The sequence below is a fragment of the Medicago sativa genome, chromosome 3 (genome assembly GCF_051527215.1).
Source record: "Medicago sativa cultivar Bolivia chromosome 3, Bolivia_mono, whole genome shotgun sequence".
NCBI classification, from domain to species: Eukaryota; Viridiplantae; Streptophyta; class Magnoliopsida; order Fabales; family Fabaceae; genus Medicago; species Medicago sativa.
In genome coordinates, this window is record NC_140751.1 from 98499900 (window position 1) to 98520473 (window position 20574).

Below are 20574 nucleotides of genomic sequence, written 5' to 3' on the forward strand. Positions count from 1 at the left end.
TTTTTACATTTGATATGTGACCAATTAAGAACAACCCAAACCCAACCACCACGATGAGTGTGGGTGGGAGACGTTATTTTAGAAAAATTAAGGTTAAACCTATATAAATTAATTTAGAATTTGCTTAGTAATTAAACTAGTGTGTTAACCCGTGCAATGCACGGGCGACAAGTTAATGTGTTTTTATCTCCAAAAATGTATCATTATTAGTTTTTACTAGACCCTGACCCGTGCGATGCACGGGTATTTCTTGTTTGTTTCAATTTTTTTTGACAATATAAACATCAAATTAGATAAATGTATTTTGTATTAGATTTCAATAAATACTACAATTATATTATTGAATAATTCAAATTAAAATCATTTTCAATATCACAAATCAAGTTACATTCAGTCTAAAAAGAGTAGATAAGTAACTATTAAACATTCGAAAATACTTCTTTGTAAACTACATAGAAACATTCATCATTAACCATGACAGCAGTCCTAGTACGACACCATTCCAGTGTCTCCATATAGTAGGATGATTTGGATTTGAAAGTGTCAATAGTAACCATTACAATTTAAAGCATGAGTGTTTTATTACTTAAAGCCTTAAGTGTCTTATTATTTAAAGCATTGACAACCAAGGAAATTGACACAATCACAATCAATATAATCAATACAATCATAATAGGATTTCAAGCATCAATTTTCATCAAAACTGACACAATCATAATCCACAAAATCAAAATGAATAAAATAGGATTTATATCAAAATTATTTTAGTGATCATACCATTAATAAGTTAGTATGGACGAAATCTGCATTACAGTCACAATTTTTAGGAGAAATCGAAGGAAAAAAGGGAAGAAATGGATGGAAACCGTTGCCTTCTGGGTTGAGATAAAAGGAATAACGGTTCAGAACCGTTCAATGTTCAATTCTGTAAAGAAAGAAAAAGGGATTAATTAGTTTTTTTAATGAGGGTGTTTGGTATTGGATATGAGGTAGTGGAATCAAAATTATATCACAAAAACAATTATTGGTTTAGTGGTTGGAGTGCTTACATGGAACCATAATGTTGTGGGTTCGAATCCTTGGTTCCCCTTGCAAAGAGTTTTTTCATAAAGATTTTTTAAACCCTCAAAAAAGGCGGGATTAGGTTAAACAGTGGCGGGATTAGGGTTAATCAGCACTGTTTAACATTTACTAGACTTTTCACCCGTGCTGCCGCACGGGTCATATACAATGTAAATATAGTAAAGAAAAGCAAAAATACATCGTATATTTTCAACTTAATGTTCAAATGTCATAACTTTAAATTCAATAGTAATTGAGGTTTTCGTGTCTACACATTTTGGAAAATTTCTTTAAACACTACATTCGAAGTACTATCAATGCAAACACCATGTTCGTCTATTAGCAAATTTTTCAGACCGTTTCATGAGGTAACCCCTGATATTGATACATAAAGTTGACCATTTGAGAACACGATGTGGAAGGTATATACCAACCTGATTTAGTGATTGCCCTTAAATTTTGTTAATGGTCATTGTATAACACACAACTATAGGAAACTGTCTACATTGAACAAAAAATAGTAGGTGAAGAAGTTAAACTAAGTCCACCCTATTTCCTTTCAAACTCAGCAAATTCAAAGTATCCCACAGTGAGACTTTTTATCATACATAAATTGGCAAGTTAAAAACGACATTCATAATACAATAGAACATGAGATGTTGCATTTTTAATCTATATTCTTGATAACAACTATCACTTTTACAGAAAATATGGATTAGGACATGAAAAGATTACAACATGTAGCTTTTACATAACATATGGATTAGAACAACTGCAGCAGAACACAAACTCTAGCTGCCTCATACCAAAACGGGCTTCGAAATTATCTTCCGAGACCAGAAAATGTGAGTTGAATAGGCATTAGAACAACACCGCGGAAAAAATGGCCCAAAAACTCTACAGCAGCAAGTTAGCAAAACATGACATAGCATTAGTAGCAGACCTCTCAAATGAAAAAAGTACAGATATACTACCAGGAAAATTCTCGAATTCCAAAAAAAGAGTAGAACTCTCTTAATGTGCACTTTTGAGTAGAACTCTCTTAATGTGCACTTTTGAGTATTCATACAAAATTGAACCTTATTATGGCCACAAACATTGTACCAGCGTATAAGTTATTACAATATAAAAAGATAGTTAGAAATTCAAATCATAAACAATGTGGTAAATTACACACAAAATAGCACTAATAAGAAAATAAAAATCACATAAATTTGTAATTCTTGCAACAAAAAAATAAGTGTTGGAAATAGCTTTGCAAGATCATAATGAAATCTAGTCGTTCATTGAGAAATTTAAAGACAATAATCATTGGCTACAACTCATTTGTTCATTAAACTATCAAGAAATATCTAAAATAAATCTGAGAAACTGAGAATTTTCAGCAGGTAGTAGTCCGGTCTATCTAATTAGATACACCATTGATTATCTCAAATAGCTACAATAGACCCGTGTATATACATTCGCGACATTAGAGAGATCTAAAGACAATCAAATACTACAGAGTAAAAAATCAGCCACCTCTCTAAAAAAAAATTGCTACAAAGAGTATGACTTTAATCAATGCAATATAAAAAAAATAAAATCAATGCAATATGTTATCATCTCTAGAAAATATGATGTTCCACCTGAGTATGATGGTGATGCACAATTTGATATCAAATACTTTAATTAAAAAAACTTTTATTAGCAAATAAGAAACAGATATAGAAGATACATATACACCAATATAGTGACCTACACCACCACAGAAAGGCCAACTATCACAACTTAATTGTCCATAATTAAGATGAAAATATATGTCTGTTAATTAATTAGGCATCAGTTTGAACACATCTTGCTCTATCCTAGAATTTGAACAAATTTATTTAATGGACACAAAGAACTTATTCCAATCATTGATACGTTGAGTTACTAAATTGTAGTTCCATATGAAGTCATCTGACATAGTCACACATTGACCTAAATGTTCAAATAATTGATTTTGCAATTTTTCATAGGCATCATTCATACAGAATATGCAAATAAGAAACAAATATGTCAACAATGTATCAAGTTCGCGGCCATAAGTATGAGCCTTAATCAAGACATTAATAAAAATATAAAGATAACAGACTAAACAATCATTCATTTTGAAAAGTCAAAAGCAATTATTCAAAAGTTATAAATTCTATAGACATATGTATAGTTAGCTCCATTTCTTGCTGGACCGTCATCATATTCCTAAATAAATCAAATGATCCCAGAAAGACTCTTCGCATGTCATCATCACTTCGCCTTGTCCCAAGACTCGTGCTTGGGGGGCTGTGGACCGTCATCCCATTCCTAAGGGCATAGGAGCCCTCCAAAAAAGGCTCTAAGCCCTCCAGAGAGACCTGGGCGCCCTCTGGAAAGGCCTGGTCGCCCTCCAGAAGGATCCCTGAGCCCTGGCGTGCCCCCTGAAGGGCGCCGCCTCATTGAACTTCTAGAAGCCTCTAGAAACCGCCCAAAAGCCCCAAAAAATACACAAATACCCCTGTTACTTGGAAACCAAGCAACCGAAGCCCAAGCCCATAGCAGGCTATAAATACCACTCTTGAGAGCATTCTCAAGGCATCTAATCATCAGTCTAAAACCCTAGTATACGATTCTTAGCCCTAGAATCCTTACCGTACTTTTGCAAGTACAGTTGTGGACCGTCATCATATTCCTAAATAAATCAAATGATCCCAGAAAGACTCTTCGCATGTCATCATCACTTCGCCTTGTCCCAAGACTCGTGCTTGGGGGGCTGTGGACCGTCATCCCATTCCTAAGGGCATAGGAGCCCTCCAAAAAAGGCTCTAAGCCCTCCAGAGAGACCTGGGCGCCCTCTAGAAAGGCCTGGTCGCCCTCCAGAAGGATCCCTGAGCCCTGGCGCGCCCCCTGAAGGGCGCCGCCTCATTGAACTTCTAGAAGCCCCTAGAAACCGCCCAAAAGCCCCAAAAAACACACAAATACCCCTGTTACTTGGAAACCAAGCAACCGAAGCCCAAGCCCATAGCAGGCTATAAATACCACTCTTGAGAGCATTCTCAAGGCATCTAATCATCAGTCTAAAACCCTAGTATACGATTCTTAGCCCTAGAATCCTTACCGTACTTTTGCAAGTACACTTGCCAAAGGAAAGCTCAAATTTTGAATCCAATTTGATAGAACCAATGAGTAAGACAAATTATTACCTGACATAAAAGAAGTTCAAGATTTAATAGAGAACCACATGCTTTAGAAGCATAATAAACCCACAGCTAATATGCATAATCCTAGTGACTAATCTAATGGCAACCAAGAATGACAACAATCCTGCAAAGGAGGAAAAAAAGGGTTATTAAGTTAAAGAAGTTCTTAGCAAAATAATGTCAAGGCAAAAAACAGAGACTTTCAAGGCTTAACTGAAACACACATTTGTAACCCAAAAGAAAGTATGAGTGGTGAAAATGAAATCCAATGAGGCATTCCTTCAAACATTTTAAAGGGAAAGTAATTAAAGCCGAACAACATAATTTCCAGAGTGCTTTTGTTATCATCTGGTTTGATAAATGAAGTTCTAAATAATTTATTCCACACTGACTTCATTCTTCCTTCCAATAGTAATATAGTCATAACCTCATTTATATCATTCTCTTAAACCTAGCCAAAGTTACCTTGTTATAAAATGTCAAAAAAATTACACAACCTTTACAAAGTTACCATGTTAGCATACATATCAAAATAAAATTAAAATTCTGCAAGAGAAACAGGAAAAAAAACACTATATTCATACCTATAACTCAATTTTTAAGCTCGAGAGGTGGCAATTGATTTGGCGGTTGAAAGAAATTGGGGATAGAGGCTTGAAATTGGGTGCTTGATGAAATGAAAGAGAGGGACATAAAAATTGGTAAAACGGCCTAAAGATCTCTAGATTTTAATAACAAAGAGGTTGTATCAATGGTTGTTTTGAGTTTGTGTTAACCAAAATTGATTCATTAAATCTTGCACCTAACTATTGAGAGAGTTACTTATCCATCTAGTCTTCTTGCTTCCGTCAAATTTAAAGCTTTCTCAAATACCAATAGTTGATGGATCCTCTTGTTCTACATCATTATTACAGTCAAGCTATGCATTCCTCAATAAACACAATCCTACCAAAAAGGAAAACCTGCAAAAGTGAAGAAAAAATAGGGAGAAAAAAAATCAGAAACATAATTAGATGAGATAGAGAGACTGATACATCCAATCCAACCAATGAATATTATGAAAAATACCTATCTAGATCATAAGTGGTCATGACAATCACCTTCCGGTGAATTTTTAAAAATCACTAATTGCTTTTATCGATTGAATAATCACCCTCTGCCACTGTCTTCGATTCCTCCAATTCACCGTTCAAGAAATCTGACCAACAATTTCAATTAACACAGTTTAACTTAACTCCTTGCAAATCAAATCAAAATCAAAATTTAAACCGTTATGTTAAATCAAAAAATTGTATTTGTCATGCTTTTAATTTCCTTTGACTCTCAAAGTACAGCAGCAAATCATCAAAATATTCAAGTTACATCAATCACTTTAATTTTTGTCAATCCACAATATCAAAAGTAAGCATGAAATAATTTTAATTTGCTCGAGAAATTAGAGTTTTGATATTTCCTACCTAATTCAATAGTCATGAAGATTTCTAATCTGGATATACAATTTCTCCATATAAGCAACTATCAAAGACCTTTACATTTACTTCATACTACTGAGACCCTGCATCGATCAAACCAAAACATTAAATCTCAAAACAAAAGCACTCAATGCTTCAATGTAAATACCAAATGAACAAATTTAAACAACAAAAAACCTATTAACAAAATGAGTTTGGCATATTTTTACCGTAGCATAACCAATAGACGGATTATACTCATTACACACTACAATATCTCCATCTGCATACTAAGCAATCTCCTAGCCATGTGAATTTCCCTTGGACTGTCAAACACATAATACACGACACCTCAATCAAATAAACATAAACTACCATAACAAAGCACAAATCACTTACTTCAAATACAAAAATTGAACCGTCACAATTACATTCTCGTTATTTTTATGAGAATATAGCACAGTTTTTGAAGATGACGGCCGAATCATTTCAATCTCACCGAACCTACAACAATCAACAAATTTCAAAAAAAAAAATCAAAACAATTAAGTGTCACCAGCTGAAGTTTGACCCATGATATTAGAGTGCTAGGTGTGGGGTAGAAGAATTACTATTTTTTTAAATGATGAACAGAACATATAAATTCATTCCAAGCTTAGTCGACGTTTGATCTTTAAACCATGAACAAAACATATAAAATTATAAAATTTAGATGAAATCGATGAGATTTGGATGAGAAGAAATCAAACCTTTTTTGAATCAACAATCGAAAATGATCAGCGTTTTTGTGTTTCTGTATAGGAAGGATTCAAAATCGAACCTTTTGGACTTAGTGATTGAGGAGAATCAAAAGGTTGGGGGGAGAATGTGAAATCGCTAATGGTGAAGGATGATTGAGAATGGTTAATCCATCTGAAGGACTGCGAAAGTTGCTCAGAGCGAAAATGAGAGAGAAACGGAGATTCTGATATGAGCAAGAAGATGGGTCAGAATCAGATACGGCGGCGGCGAAGATGAAATGACCAGAGTTAGTGATGGTGGTGATACGGCTGCTGCGGAGATGAAATGGCCACAGGTGATGGTGCGGATATGACGGAGGTCCGCTAGATTCCGGTGGCAGAGGGAGATGATGGTATTCAGAGAATGGGTGTGAGAGAAAATAGAGAGAGGGGGTTAGGTCAGAGTGATTGTTTCCAGGGAAGAGAAAGACGCTTGTTGAGCGCGCGTACAGTTGTTTGGCTTTTTTTTTCTCTTCTTTTGTTACTATAGCTGTTTCGTAATTAAGGTTTAGGTTAGGGTTAAAACAGGAATTTTATTCGCTAGGGTTTAGGTTTAATTAGGGCGAAAATTCTAGCTTGGGGCAACTTTTACTAGACCATTGACCCGTGCTCCGCACAGGTCCTACCGACTAAAATATGTACGAATAAGTTATATCATAATAATGATAAAAAATATGAAATATTCACATGATAAAAATGTATTACATTAATCATATCATCTTGACATTAATATAGTTTGAAAACCGTACATTTTACATTATTCATCATACATTACGAAATACTATAAAAACGACATTTGAAGTGACATTAGTATTTTCACATTCATCATTGGTTATCATCAACCCTTTTTTTTTTTTTTACATTCAACCCATCTCTTAAAGTAACTATTGTTAATTGTCATTACAAATAAAACAAACAAAAATTGATTCCTTTGAAACTTGATCCAAGCCTTACACCAATTCCTTATTAAGTTTGTGCTTGTGTGGCAAGAGTTTGTAATTCCCCTCATTAAATCCTACCATGACATTATCTAGCTTATATGTTCCTCCTTCTTCAATCATTCCTTGAATTGTTGGCACCAGGAACTTATGAACAGTGGCATGGATCCGTCCTCGCTAAACAAAAAATAACATGTCATTAACATACAATCGATTTATATAATATACCTTCTCATCAACCAATATCATGTTCATGAAGATGATATCGTCTGGATTTTCCTTATCACGGATCAGCCATATATGGGCCACACGGACAATCAACTTCAAATCCTTCTTTCCACCTGTCACAGCTGAAATCAGGGTGAAAATGTTTGCCATATTAGCAAGTGCAAGAAAGAGTTATATTTGCTTAAATTTGCTTAAAGTCGAGAATGGTTGTATTAGCACAACTAAGTGGTATTTAAATAGGTAATTGACAATTCTCTTTGTTAGTTTCAAATGTGATTAATCATAGTCTTCTATTGGTAATAATTACTATTCAAAAGTTTTTAATTGCCATTACTACGTTCTTGATTGTCATTAACACTACGTCCTATTCAAAATCGAATCAACCTTGATACATGTTATTTTTTGAAATAAGTACGTCATAATTGCTTTTAATAGGTAGTAGTTGGTAGAGTGGTTAGTGCATAATGCATAAAAGCAATTAAAAGTAATTCATATACGAAAATATGCGACTTTCAAGTTTTTAATTGTCATTAACGATGTTTTCAAGCCATTAACTACGTTCTTAATTGTCTTTAACAGTACGTAATAATTACTATTCAAAATCGAATCAACCTTGATACTTATTAATTTTGAAATAAGTATGTAGTTAATTGCTTTTAATAGGTAGTAATCGGTAGAGTGACTGGTGCATAATGCATAAAGCAATTAAAAGTAATTCCTATACAAAAATATGCGACTTAAAAGTTTTTAATTGCCATTAACGACGTTTTCAAGCCATTTACTACGTTCTTTATTGTCATTAACAATACGTAATAATTAATATTCAAAATCGAATCAACCTTAATACATGTTAATATTTGAAATAAGTAGGTCATAATTGCTTTTAATAGGTAGTAATTGGTAGAGTGATTAGTGCATACTTTAGTGGTAAAATTCGAGGGAAATTTCACCTTGAAACGCATATCTTCCTATCACTCTATATCGGATAGCACATTATAGTGTAAAAAATGCATGCGTGAAACATTGAAATGTCAGTAGAATAATGTGATAGGAATTAGTGTATGCGTGAAACAGTAAAAAATGTATGCGTGAAACATTTTCAATTGCCACTTTCTAAGGGATGTTTATGTTATTTCTGATTAGCAATTAGTGTAGGGGAATTCGTTATTTCTGATTAGCAATTAGTGTAGGGGAATGTTGACCGACTTGATTAGGCTTTAATACGTATTCAATTGCATTAACGAAGTGAGAGAACTTTTTTCAAGTTTGAATAAACGGATGTGATCAAGTGCTTGAACGGATGAGATTACTCGAGCAATTAGTACATGTTTAGGAGGGAAAAAAGCTAGGGAATTAGGGCAAAGTAAGGAGGATTAGGGCAAACATGATAGCCAAGCAAGTCTAGCTTTTATAATAAAGGATATATAGTATGATATATATTAAGATTTATTTATCAAAGAAAATGATTTATCCTGTATTTTTATAAATTTGTCCATTTTTTGACGAATTTTATAAATTTGTCCTTGCTTTTTATGTGCAATGAAAAATATATGTCCTATATTTTTTTAGGTTTATTAATGATAAATATGTCCCGTGTGTTTTATTAATGAAAAATATGTGTTTTTTAACGAACTTAAAAGCATCACAACAAAGTGTGCCATGTTTTTTTAAACCAAAATTCAAATCCTCTATTTTTGAAGCAACTTAATTAACCTTCAAGAATTCCCTAATCTGTGAAAAACAAATTCCCCCACTCAAACCTAAAATTAATATTTTTACACCTCATTTGTAGAAATCACCATTTGTAGAAATCACCATATTTTCACACCAAATTAAGGAATTCTAAACTAAAATCTAAGTTACAATGGATGTGAGCAAAATGTCTAACCATATATTTCAATCAAATTGATAGTTAATCTGCTCTTTGAAATGTTTGTCGAATATTATTATGATTGATAATTTTAAATTTCGAGGTCATTTTCAAATTTCATTAGTTTTATGGATTAAATTAACACCAATCTACAATTTTTTGGACTAAATTAATTAATCACACCACACCAACAACAAAGGACCCTACTACGAGATTTGGTGGTGGTTCTTCTAATATGTTACTCCTACTTAATTTATGTAAGCACATTGCAGTATACATATGAGTCGGAGAAGTAAGTATGTTTGTGTATTTGTTTTTTATGTTATAGAAACCTATTTTATTTAATATTAATTTCGTTATTAACCTAAGCATACTTTCAGGTACCGCCTATGATCAAATTAACCTAAGCATATTCACAATATTTAAAGAGCGAGGGCATAAAGAGATCAATAGTTTTCATCTTCTCATCAATGCTACGGCCTTCACATTGAATCAAAGATAGGACATTCATGTTTACTGCACTTTCCTGTTGTGGCAAGTTCCTAGACCATTCATTGTCGATGTCTAATAAAGAAGGTGCTGACTTGCTTAATGAGCAACTTGGATTAGACTTAGAAGAAACTTAGACCGAGTACGACATGGGTGCTCAAATAACATTTAGTTGCTTCAAGAAGTCTTTTACAATGCACCAATGGTGGAGGCTCTTAGAAATCAACACAAAACTATGTGTATCAAAGCCTCCCTTACCTTATTGAATGCAATACCTTAAGTGACAAGAGTCGACAGTACATCGATGTAATGTACCTAAACTTCTTCCAGAACCTCACTACAATTAATTAGTGGTGTTGATAAAATTTCCAATTTTATGATTCTCGGCTCTACTGTTAGACCCATGCGGCACTATCTCCCGATTAAATCAGACACCATGTCCTAATGAGACCGGCTGGTAATTCCCGATCATGTAAAACATGTGCATTTGGGGCAACTTGGAGGGTCTATGGGCAATTTGAGGGGTCCAAAGAGCAATTTTAAATTTGCTATGCTAAATTTTGATAATCTAAAAAGTTCCCATGAAAGTATAGTATTCATAAATTGACCCTTAATGAAAGCGTGTTGACATTCGAAAAAAGACGAAGCAGAAAGTTGCGCGTGATTATGTTTTATGCAGCAATTCGGATATCAATTCCCCAAATTGAAATTCAACTCCCAAACTCAGAACCCTAACCCAACGCACTTTCCCTCCTCTCGTGTTCGTGCGTGCGTGCGTGAAATCTAAGCAACTCAATAATGGTGTTCTACTTCAAAGCACGCCCTGAAGCTGGCGATTACACCATCTTCATGGGTCTTGACAAGTTCGAGAACGAGGAGCTCATCAAATACGGTTTCATCGAAGACATCTGGTAAATCCGAATTCCATTTCCTATTTGCCAATTTCATGAATTTCTTCTTCATTTTCAGAAATTCTATGCATCGTGAAGAAACACACTTATGACCTTAGTCTGATTTATGATTTTGAGATTAACAATTATTAATTTGTTGCCAAATCGTTTTGTTTCAGTGTCTTTAGAAACTAGGATATTGGGATTAGACTAATTACTTTGGTGATGTTTATGTGGCTCATGGTTAGGTTTAATTAATAGTTGTGATTCAATGATTCTGCGGTTATTTCAATAATACCATGGCTATGATTGGCAATGCCAGATTTTGAGCTTATAAGCTCATATATGACAAAAACAGTCTAGTTTGACACCATTTTTGTTTCTCTCACGAGTTAATAGCTTATTTTTACTAGTTTATAGCTTATTTTGATTAGCTAATTCAATTAGCTTATATCTTATCAGTTTTTCTCTCAATTTTGTCCATGTCATCTTATTTGAAAAAAATTGAATATATCTTCTTATTTATAAGCTTGTTCAGCCGCTAATTTTACCAATCACTACAAATTCAATCAACTAGCTTATGTACTATAAGCTAGCTTATAAGCTATTCACTATAAGCTCATCCGTTATAAGCTAGCCTATCAACTATCTGCTATTGTATGCCAAACATAACTATGTTTACGTGTATCACAAAGAATGAGTTTTTAACCCCTGCAATATGGAATTTTCGGTCTACTATTTATTCTTTTCTCTTCCAGTATAGATCTCGAGGGGCTTGCTCTTTCTGGATGATAAAAGTCCCCTGATGCAAAATTTCTAAATCTCTCACTGTTTAAAATTGCGTTCAAATGATATTCTTATTTGGTTTTATGCTTTCGTACGTAGATTATCGTTGCTATTATTACTTTTTTGTTAGTTTTCTTTTTCAGACATTTAATTAATGATTGAATCGGTCTTTTGTAGGTTCCATGTTGATAAGATGTCTTCAGCCCATGTTTATGTCAGGCTGCACAAAGGTCAAACTATTGATGACATGAGTGAAGGTTTATTGGAAGACTGTGCTCAACTTGTCAAAGCAAATTCAATTCAAGGTAAAATATCGCGATTAATTATTCCTCTGGTCTATCCGCTTAGTTGACCCAAGGACCAAGGGCCAATTTTATGTATTCTTTCAAGTGTAGATGCATTTCAGTTGCATTTATAACTGGAAATCTGAAAGGCTAAGAGCATTTGGATATACTTTTTCACTAGACTTATCAGAAGAGAAATGTTTAATGAATCTTGCACAAATTACCAGTTTTTTGAACAATAGCTTCTGCCTTCTTGTATAAGTTGAAATTAGCTTTTCTATCATAAATCTGTTTCTGAAACTTTCTCATCTAACTTCTCTGTAAACCCTTTTTAAGCTTATGACAAATTTTTCTTAGGTGAAGAACTATAAATTTATTTTAGTTGCGAAATTGTTATAAACTAAATGCCAATTCAAACCTGGCCTAGTTCTCATACTAGGTTTTATTATACATAATCTAATTATACTTACTATTATATGCATTTCCTTCCATAGCCTAATTTTGTGCTGTTAGTGATTACCTTTTTTTCTTTATTCATGGCAGGGAATAAAGTAAACAACGTTGATGTTGTTTACACTCCCTGGTCCAATTTAAAGAAAACTGCTTCGATGGACGTTGGTCAAGTTGGTTTTCACAACTCAAAAATGGTCTGTTTTTACACTTGGATCAGTTGCTGTTTCTTTTTCAGTTATTTTTTTCTTCCTTTTTTTTTTTTTTTGCAGTAGTTGGGGTGGCTGGGTGAATGATTAAGCTTTCACTTTAGACTATCATTATCTGGCTTTTGTGCATTTTAGGTGCGAACTGTGAGAGTGGAGAAGAAGATAAATGAGATTGTTAACAGGCTAAACAAAACGAAGGTGGAAAGAAAACCTGATTTGAAAGGTGACTAATAAGTTTGCTATTCTTTCCTTGCCTTTATAGGTTTTTTTTAACATTTATGATTAGAATTTTATGGATGAAGAGGCAACTGTGTACTGTTTTTGTTTGTTATCATATCTAGCCATTTAGTCATTGTGGTGTCTAATGTACAATATGGTTGCCAATTTAATTCGACTCAGCTGATCTTGTTATCTATGCGGGTATGTGTTCTGCAGCTGAGCGAGAAGCAATTGCTGCTGCTGAAAGAGCTGAGAGGAAACATCAACTGAGAGAAAAAGTGAGCATTGCTTCTTTCTTTCTTACTTTCAAATTCATGCATAACCAAAGTATCTAAGCACAATATATTATGCAGACAAGATCAGATTCTACTAGTATAATTTAATTTTGATGTATTGTCATTGCAAAAAATCTGTACACTTGCATCCAGGTATACAACAATGTATTGTCACATACATCATGGAATATGTTAAACACCTCATGATATACTGTTAACTTATTTAAACACTTAAGATGACATTATATAGAGTCAGTTTGTTTAAAATTAATAATAGTGATTTTTACATTAGATTACTCAGGCTAGTGATTATTTTAGAGGTTTTATACAAAGCATAAGTGAATGTGTTTGTTTATAATCATACATATAATTTTTTTTCTTCTAATTCTCATATATTACACATTAAAATCAAATTATTTCTCAAAAGCTACTAAAAGTCATTATAATCCGGTGTTCTTATTCTAGTTGTTTCCCAATGCTGAAATAAACAGATAGAAAATACTAGGAAGTGATTAAATTTGAAACAAGTGAGTTCCATATCATTGTCAAACTCATAACATGTTTTACAGACTCTTTTATTAGATCTTGACCAATGGTTGTGCTTCGAAACAAATTGGTGAATGATTGATTTGTATTTTTACCGCTGTCTTTTTACCTGCCATGTTGCATTCTCTTCAGGGCACAGTTGTCTAAAATGTAATTTAAGTTTTCCTATGTCCTGGTGCACTGCTTGAGTTCTTTGAGTCACTTTCCATCTTGTTGTTCTTTAGGATGTTATGTTAGTAAACTTTGTTAAGAATTTTAGAATCCAGCCCAAGGTTCACGGTGTCTTCTTTGCCTGCTAACAATGAAATATCTTTGAAGCGTAACATTTCAGTGTCTTCTTGATCTAGTTCAATTGTTTTTTTCTTGAGCAATTACTAGAATTAAATCACATGTTTATGTGTGCAGAAGCATTCTTTGTGACTGCTATGTTGCATTCTCCTCGGGGCATAATTGTCTACTATATAATTTTATCTTTTCCTCTGTCCTAAGGCACTGCTTGAGTACTTTGTGTCACTTTGTATCTTGTTGTCCTTTAGGATGTTATATTTGTGAACTTTGTTGAGAATTTGAGGATCGGGCCTAAGGTTCATGGTGTCTTCTTTGCCTGCTAAAAATGAAATATCTTCTTTATCGTGTAACATCTTAATGTTTTCTTGATCTAGTTCAATTGTTTTTTCTTTGAACAATTGCTAGAATCAAATCACATGTTTCTGTGTGCAGAAGCGCCGTGAGGAAATAGAAAGACTAGAAAAGGAGAAACAATCAGAGCTTAGGAGCTACAAGGGTTTGATGGTCGCAGAAAATATGACATCCAACAAAGACATTGCTTCAGGAAGCAAATCATTCCAGGAAGTGGAGGAGGATTTCATGTAAACATTGGTTATTGGCTTATAGACAGATGACTGGTGGTCAACTTGCTGCCATGATTAAACAACCCAACTGGAATCTGAAACTGCATCATTGTCTTGGTTAAGGAAACCAAGTGGTGTGTGTACCCAATTGTGATTTAGGGATAAAGGAGAATATTAAATAGGGAGGGGAGAATGCAATGATTGATTTTCATACCTTGTGATGGTTATATACCTGATTTATAACTTTGCTTGTGACAATGGTTTTTATTTTCTTTTCTCACAGTCGAGTCAAAAACTGATGTTTCTTGCTATAATTTTATGAGTCTTGTTAGGCTTGTCAGGTTTAAACTTTTGCTTTTAGGAAATTGTTAACTATGCGAAATTATCAGGGCATTTTGAAGTATTCATGTTACTGGCAGAGAAGCTCTTTTATTTTATTTTTATATCACAAGACTAATGGTAGGAATAGAATATTATTTAGTGAGAGGCTGTAAGAGTAGCACATAAGCATACATGCACTAAGTTATGTATGTATGTAGGTATGTATGCCCTAACAGTGTGATGATATTTTGTTGGTTTGCACATTTCATCACGAAGCTGAAAAACCACTCTTGCTGGAGAGGTTATTAGCCAGTCATAAAGATGTTAGAGACGTGTTTTCAATTCATAGTTCAAACGCGATCCAATTTACTACACTTGGAGCTGAATTGAACAGGTTTATCGTTATTATGGTTGAGTCGTGGTGAAGATCCTTATTTTTTTTTTTTTTACATACGATTAGAAAGTCTTATATAAGTTGATATATAGTAAAGTCTCATCAGGCGTAACCATTGTAGATGCTAGTTTAGAAAGTCTTATATAAGTTGACATCTAATAGTACACTTTTATTGAAAGTACAGTGTTGATGCTAGTTTCATCAGCTGGGACGGGAACGACTTTGATAGTTGACACTAACACATGGCTAACATGAGAAATAAGAACAATGTTGTAAAATAAGAACAATTTATATAACCATAGGAGGGGTTGGATAACTCAACTAGTTTGAGTTAAGGAAAAAAGTCTTGGATCAAACCCGAGCATGCAGTAAAATATTGATCTAACAAACTAACTATTAACATTTGCTATTAAAAAAAAAAAACTAGGATCTATTCATTAAAAATTAGCTGACCTGGTTGATTCATTGTGACTAATCATAATAACAACAATATTCTGGTTTTTTCTGATGCTATAATTAGACATACTCTTCATGTACCCCATTCATCCTTGCTTGGCTGTAATCCACAAAACTGTCGTGTATTTGTTGTTTTGAACCCTTGGAGGAAGACTCAACAGAAAACACATATGTTGATTCCTACTAAATCCCATGTGGATGTGAACAAAAGTGTTTTAAGTAAAACTCGATGATTCGATCAATTGAGCAGAACTGTCGAAAGCAAAAGTCCAATTCTAATTACATATTTCGGTGAAGAAAAGAACAAAAACCGTCCTGGTTTGCCGAGTTTCAATGAATACGAGTTATTATATTATGTATTTTACATGGGGGATTGAGGGGATGAAAAAGACATTCACTAGGTTCAACTCACAATAGGGAGCACATGACTTTTTTAATAAATAAAATGATCTGAGTCATAACTCATAAGTCTTAATTTTTTTTTTTTTAAGAAATAAGTCTTAAGTAATCTTAATTCAATCTTGTCAACAAAAAATTAATCTTAACTCAATGATTCAAACAAAAATTCTTCTTAATTCCTCATAAATAAAAATTCAACTTAATTCAATGGTTGCAATCGTTAATTTTAATTTTAAAAACCCGTGTTTTTATATTCACCTAAAGAAAATAGATCTTTTTTTTTTCCTTCAAAAAAAAGATCTATTACCAAATTTGAATCATTTTTACTTCACATACATGATATATTGGCATTTTTTTGGGTAAATGATCTATTGGCAATCTTAGTAAATTAATCTAGTTATTATTTGCATTAAAGAAATTAAATGTTGTACCTTGAATTGAATTAAAATCCTTCAAAGTTGTTGTGGTTGGTGTTTCTTTTCTATTTTTATTTTTTATGTTCGATTGAAACCCTTTAGAAAGAAAAAAAAATAAATTATGCTATCGTTATTGAGATTCTCTTACTTCGACGGTTTTCTTAAAATATTTTAATATAAATTGTTTTTTTTGAAGGAATTTTAATATAAATTGTTATTTAATGAAATTTCACATATGGCACGTTTTAAAAAAGCTTTATACTCCATGCATTCCGACAAAGCACCGGGTCCAGATGGATTGAATCCGGCATTTTACAAGAGATTTTGGCACTTATGTGGAGTGGAAATTTTTCATGCAGCGACCTCATGGCTGAATAATGGTGAGTTTCCATCTCAAATTATGGAGACAAATATTGTTCTTATCCCCAAGAAAGATAATCCAGAAACTATGAAAGACCTTAGACCGATTTCTTTATGTAATGTTCTTTACAAAATTATTTCAAAGGTTTTGGCCAATAGACTAAAGCCACTTTTACAAAAATATATATCTCAAGAACAATCGGCATTTATAGAAAATCGTTCTATTATTGATAATGTTATGGCTGCACACGAGATCATTCACCATATGAAATGTAAAAGGAAAGGCAAGGTAGGCGAGGTTGCTTTGAAGATAGACATTAGCAAAGCCTATGATCGAGTTGAATGGGAGTATGTGAAGAAAGTTTTGAGAAGAATGGGTTTTCATGATAGATGGCTGAAATGGATGACTATGTGTATGGAAAGCGTTAACTATCAAGTGCTTGTTAATGACGAGAAAGTGGGACCAATAGTACCTAAAAGAGGGTTAAGGCAGGGTGATCCATTGTCACCTTACCTTTTCATTATATGTGCGGAAGGTTTATCTGCGTTATTACAAAGAGCTGAAGCGAAGGGAGATATTCATGGCATTAAGGTGTGTCGAGGAGCCCCGCTTCTCACACACTTATTATTTGTTGACGATTGTTTCTTGTTTTGCAGAGCGACTATTAGAGAATGCACAAAAATAAAGGAAATTTTACAAGCATATGAAGCAGTTTCGGGTCAGGCAATAAACTTCCAAAAATCAGAAATCTTTTTTAGCAAGAACACTTTGAAAGTGGACAGAGAGGCAATCAAGGATCTATTTCAAGTTACAAATACAATGGGAAGTGGAAATTATCTTGGTATGCCATCAGTAATAAGCCGAAGCAAGAGGGCAATGTTTGGTTACTTGCGGGATCGAGTGTGGAGAAAGATTCAGCAATGGTCCGGGAAGCATCTTTCAAAAGTGGGGCGAGAAGTTCTCATCAAGTCAGTAGCACAAGCAATTCCGACATATTGCATGAGTACTTTTCTTTTACCTACATCTCTAGGGGAAGAGATCCAGAAGATGCTTAACTCGTTTTGGTGGGGGTCGAATAGAAGGCAAGGTAGAGGAATAAATTGGCTCGGATGGGATAAATTGACAATGCGGAAGGAATATGGAGGTATGGGATTTAGACATTTGTTTGGCTTTAATTTAGCTATGCTAGGGAAGCAAGGTTGGAGGCTTCTTACTAACCAAGATATTATTGTTGCACGCATCTACAAAGCTAAATACTTTCCGAAGACTGATGTTTTGGGGGCTCGTCTAGGCCATAACCCAAGTTACATTTGGCGTAGCATCTATGCTTCACAGGTAATAGTTAGAGGAGGTCAAAGATGGAGAATTGGTAATGGAAAGAGCATAGCGGTGTGGGCAGATCCGTGGCTGAGGGAGGATGGAAATTCGTATGTCTCAAGTGAAAAAATTCAAGGTATGGAAAGTATGAAGGTGGCAGATTTGATGAGTGAAGAAAATTGGAACTGGGGACTGATTGCAGCCATATTTAATGAACAAGATAGGAAGGCAATATCCAAACTGGTGTTGTTGCATCGAGATAGAGAGGACAAGCGCATTTGGAAATTTAATAGTCATGGAGTTTATACGGTAAAGTCCGCATATAGATATGCAATGGAAACACTTGTTGATAATGATGAATACCGAGTACCGGGAGAATGGACTAGAATTTGGAGTTTGAAGATTCCACAAAAAGTTAAAGTTTTTCTCTGGAGAGCGTTGAGAGGTGTTCTTCCTACGCGTATGCGACTGCAGGACAAAGGTGTACCATGTACAGATTGTTGTCCTTTTTGTGAAACAAATTATGAGAACGACTGGCATGTTTTTATTAGATGCGACGAGGCGAAGACAGTTTGGTGAGCAGCTGGTTTATGGGATGTGATGTCTACTACTGTTGCTGTTGCTGAGAGCTTTGCAGCTTGTATTTTTTCTTTACTATGCAGGTTGACAATTGAAGAATGCAAGGACTTGGTAATGATGTTATGGTGTATTTGGAGACATCGTAATGACAAGGTATGGGATGGTGAGCTGCAGCTGAGTAACATAGCAGTCCAGTTAGCGCGTGAGTTGTTGTTTCAATGGCAAGCCACAAGCAATTCTGCTACTGCACACAGTCAGCATCCACCGCAAGATACAGCTACGTGGCAGCCACCAGCAGCGGGATTTCTGAAGTGTAACGTAGATGCAACCATCTTCAGGGCACAAAACCGGTTTGGGACAGGTATGTGTATTCGAGATCATCATGACAGGTTCGTAAAAGCTGCTACAACTTGGTATGAAGGTTGTCCCCCTCCTCAAGAAGCGGAAGCAGTTGGATTACGCGATGCCATTTTGTGGCTTGGACAGTTAGAATTATCAAATGTGCAAATAGAACTAGATTGTAAACTAGTGGTTGATAGCATATATGATAAGAATAACAACCAGGCAGAATTTGGTAGTATCATTGATGACTGCAGGTCACTATTACAACAATGTACAAACTTCAAGATAAATTTTGTTAGGAGACAAGCGAATGTTGTCGCTCATAGTTTCGCTAGGGTGTCAATATTACAAGCTCGTCACCAAGTCTTTGATTTGATTCCATCTTGTATTCCAAATTGTGTGATGAATGAAATGATATGAGTTTTTGTTGGTCAAAAAAAAAAACCTTCATCATCTTTGTTTCCTTCAAAAAAAAAATTTAAAAATCTTCTTTTTTTAGAGCATAATCTTGTTTTTTTTTTTGGGTAACTTGTTTTAATCCTGAGTAAAAATAGATAGTACAGTTGTGTTTATTTTTTTTTTGACAAATGTACATTTGTGTTTATTGTTTCTTATGTAGGAACTCAAAATAAAACAGGGAAAAAGGAAGTTTTGTAAATTGTAAAATTTTATACATGCATGACACTTTATATCATAGCGATAATTCTTTTGACAACACATAAATACTTAAAAATATATATTTAATTTTAGATTTAACTAGTAAACACCAGTGATACAAATATTTTTGACACATGCATTCAATCAAATCAATATTGATGCCACATTTGTTAGGTTCATTCTAAAATGTTTTAATATATATGAGTTTTTTTTTAGAGAATAATATATATGATTTAATTGCCATATATTAACAATGTAAAATTATTTTAGACATGTATCTAATGATGTCTTACAACGTCAGTTAATGAATATGAAAACACATGAGTTCTCATATTCATTAATTGATGTGACAACACATCGTTGAATATATGTATAAAATAATTATAAACTGACAATGTATACTAATTAAATGGACAATATATTTAGAATAATTTGATTGAATGCATAAGTAAAAAAGTTTTACATGTATAGATTTTTTTTTTTTTTTTTTATGAAAAGATACTTAGAAAAATATATTTTAAGAATTAGCATAAGTAAGTGATATACTATAAAAATAAAATTAAATACCAAACACACCAGCAATACATATTAGTAAACTCCAAAAAAATATGTGGAGGAAATTTGAAGAAAGAAAATAAAATATATGACCGTTGCACTTTTGGGAAGAAAAAAAAAAACCTCAAAAAAGTCAATAATATTGTTTGTGAAAAAAGGAAAAAAGAATTAATTTTCAAAAAAGAAAAGAAAAGAAAAAGAGAAAATAGTTTCCGCCCCTTTATGTTTGAATATTGAGAAGACCGTTTCCTTT

The 20574-nt window shown here is 33.7% G+C and overlaps 1 protein-coding gene and 2 long non-coding RNA genes across 6 annotated transcripts; 1 reads left to right on the forward strand and 2 right to left on the reverse strand.

Annotated features, from left to right (window-relative positions):
• Positions 1 to 1695: 1695 nt before the first annotated feature.
• On the reverse strand, positions 1696 to 5437 carry LOC146942689 (uncharacterized). Its single transcript, XR_015033565.1, has 4 exons — positions 5328 to 5437; positions 4844 to 5221; positions 4263 to 4383; positions 1696 to 1959 (listed from the first exon to the last, which is right to left on the reverse strand). It is a non-coding gene; the product is annotated as an uncharacterized LOC146942689 (long non-coding RNA).
• A 1753-nt stretch (positions 5438 to 7190) lies between these two features.
• LOC146942690 (uncharacterized) lies at positions 7191 to 7781 on the reverse strand. Its single transcript, XR_015032826.1, has 2 exons — positions 7656 to 7781; positions 7191 to 7604 (listed from the first exon to the last, which is right to left on the reverse strand). It is a non-coding gene; the product is annotated as an uncharacterized LOC146942690 (long non-coding RNA).
• A 2889-nt stretch (positions 7782 to 10670) lies between these two features.
• On the forward strand, positions 10671 to 14936 carry LOC146942691 (coiled-coil protein). 4 transcript variants are annotated; one of them, XM_085756750.1, is made up of 6 exons: positions 10671 to 10925; positions 11868 to 11995; positions 12518 to 12621; positions 12769 to 12856; positions 13033 to 13130; positions 14394 to 14936. In XM_085756750.1, exons 1-6 carry the CDS (start codon positions 10813 to 10815, stop codon positions 14544 to 14546), a joined length of 684 nt encoding a protein of 227 aa, XP_085612876.1. In that variant the 5' UTR covers positions 10671 to 10812; the 3' UTR covers positions 14547 to 14936. The 4 variants fall into 4 exon arrangements, with proteins under 4 accessions (XP_085612876.1, XP_085612880.1, XP_085612877.1 ...); XM_085756754.1 differs by having other exon boundaries at positions 13069 to 13130; positions 14336 to 14936; XM_085756751.1 differs by having other exon boundaries at positions 13069 to 13130.
• The last annotated feature ends 5638 nt before the right edge of the window (positions 14937 to 20574 follow it).

Excerpts from the sequence above, each read along its gene's own strand:
- LOC146942691 (XM_085756750.1), top strand. The coding sequence starts at position 10,813 with ATGGTGTTCTACTTCAAAGCACGCCCTGAAGCTGGCGATTACACCATC. Across the intron at positions 10,926-11,867 it reads GGTTTCATCGAAGACATCTG|GTTCCATGTTGATAAGATGT; the intron begins GTAAATCCGAAT and ends GGTCTTTTGTAG. Across the intron at positions 12,622-12,768 it reads GTTTTCACAACTCAAAAATG|GTGCGAACTGTGAGAGTGGA; the intron begins GTCTGTTTTTAC and ends TGTGCATTTTAG.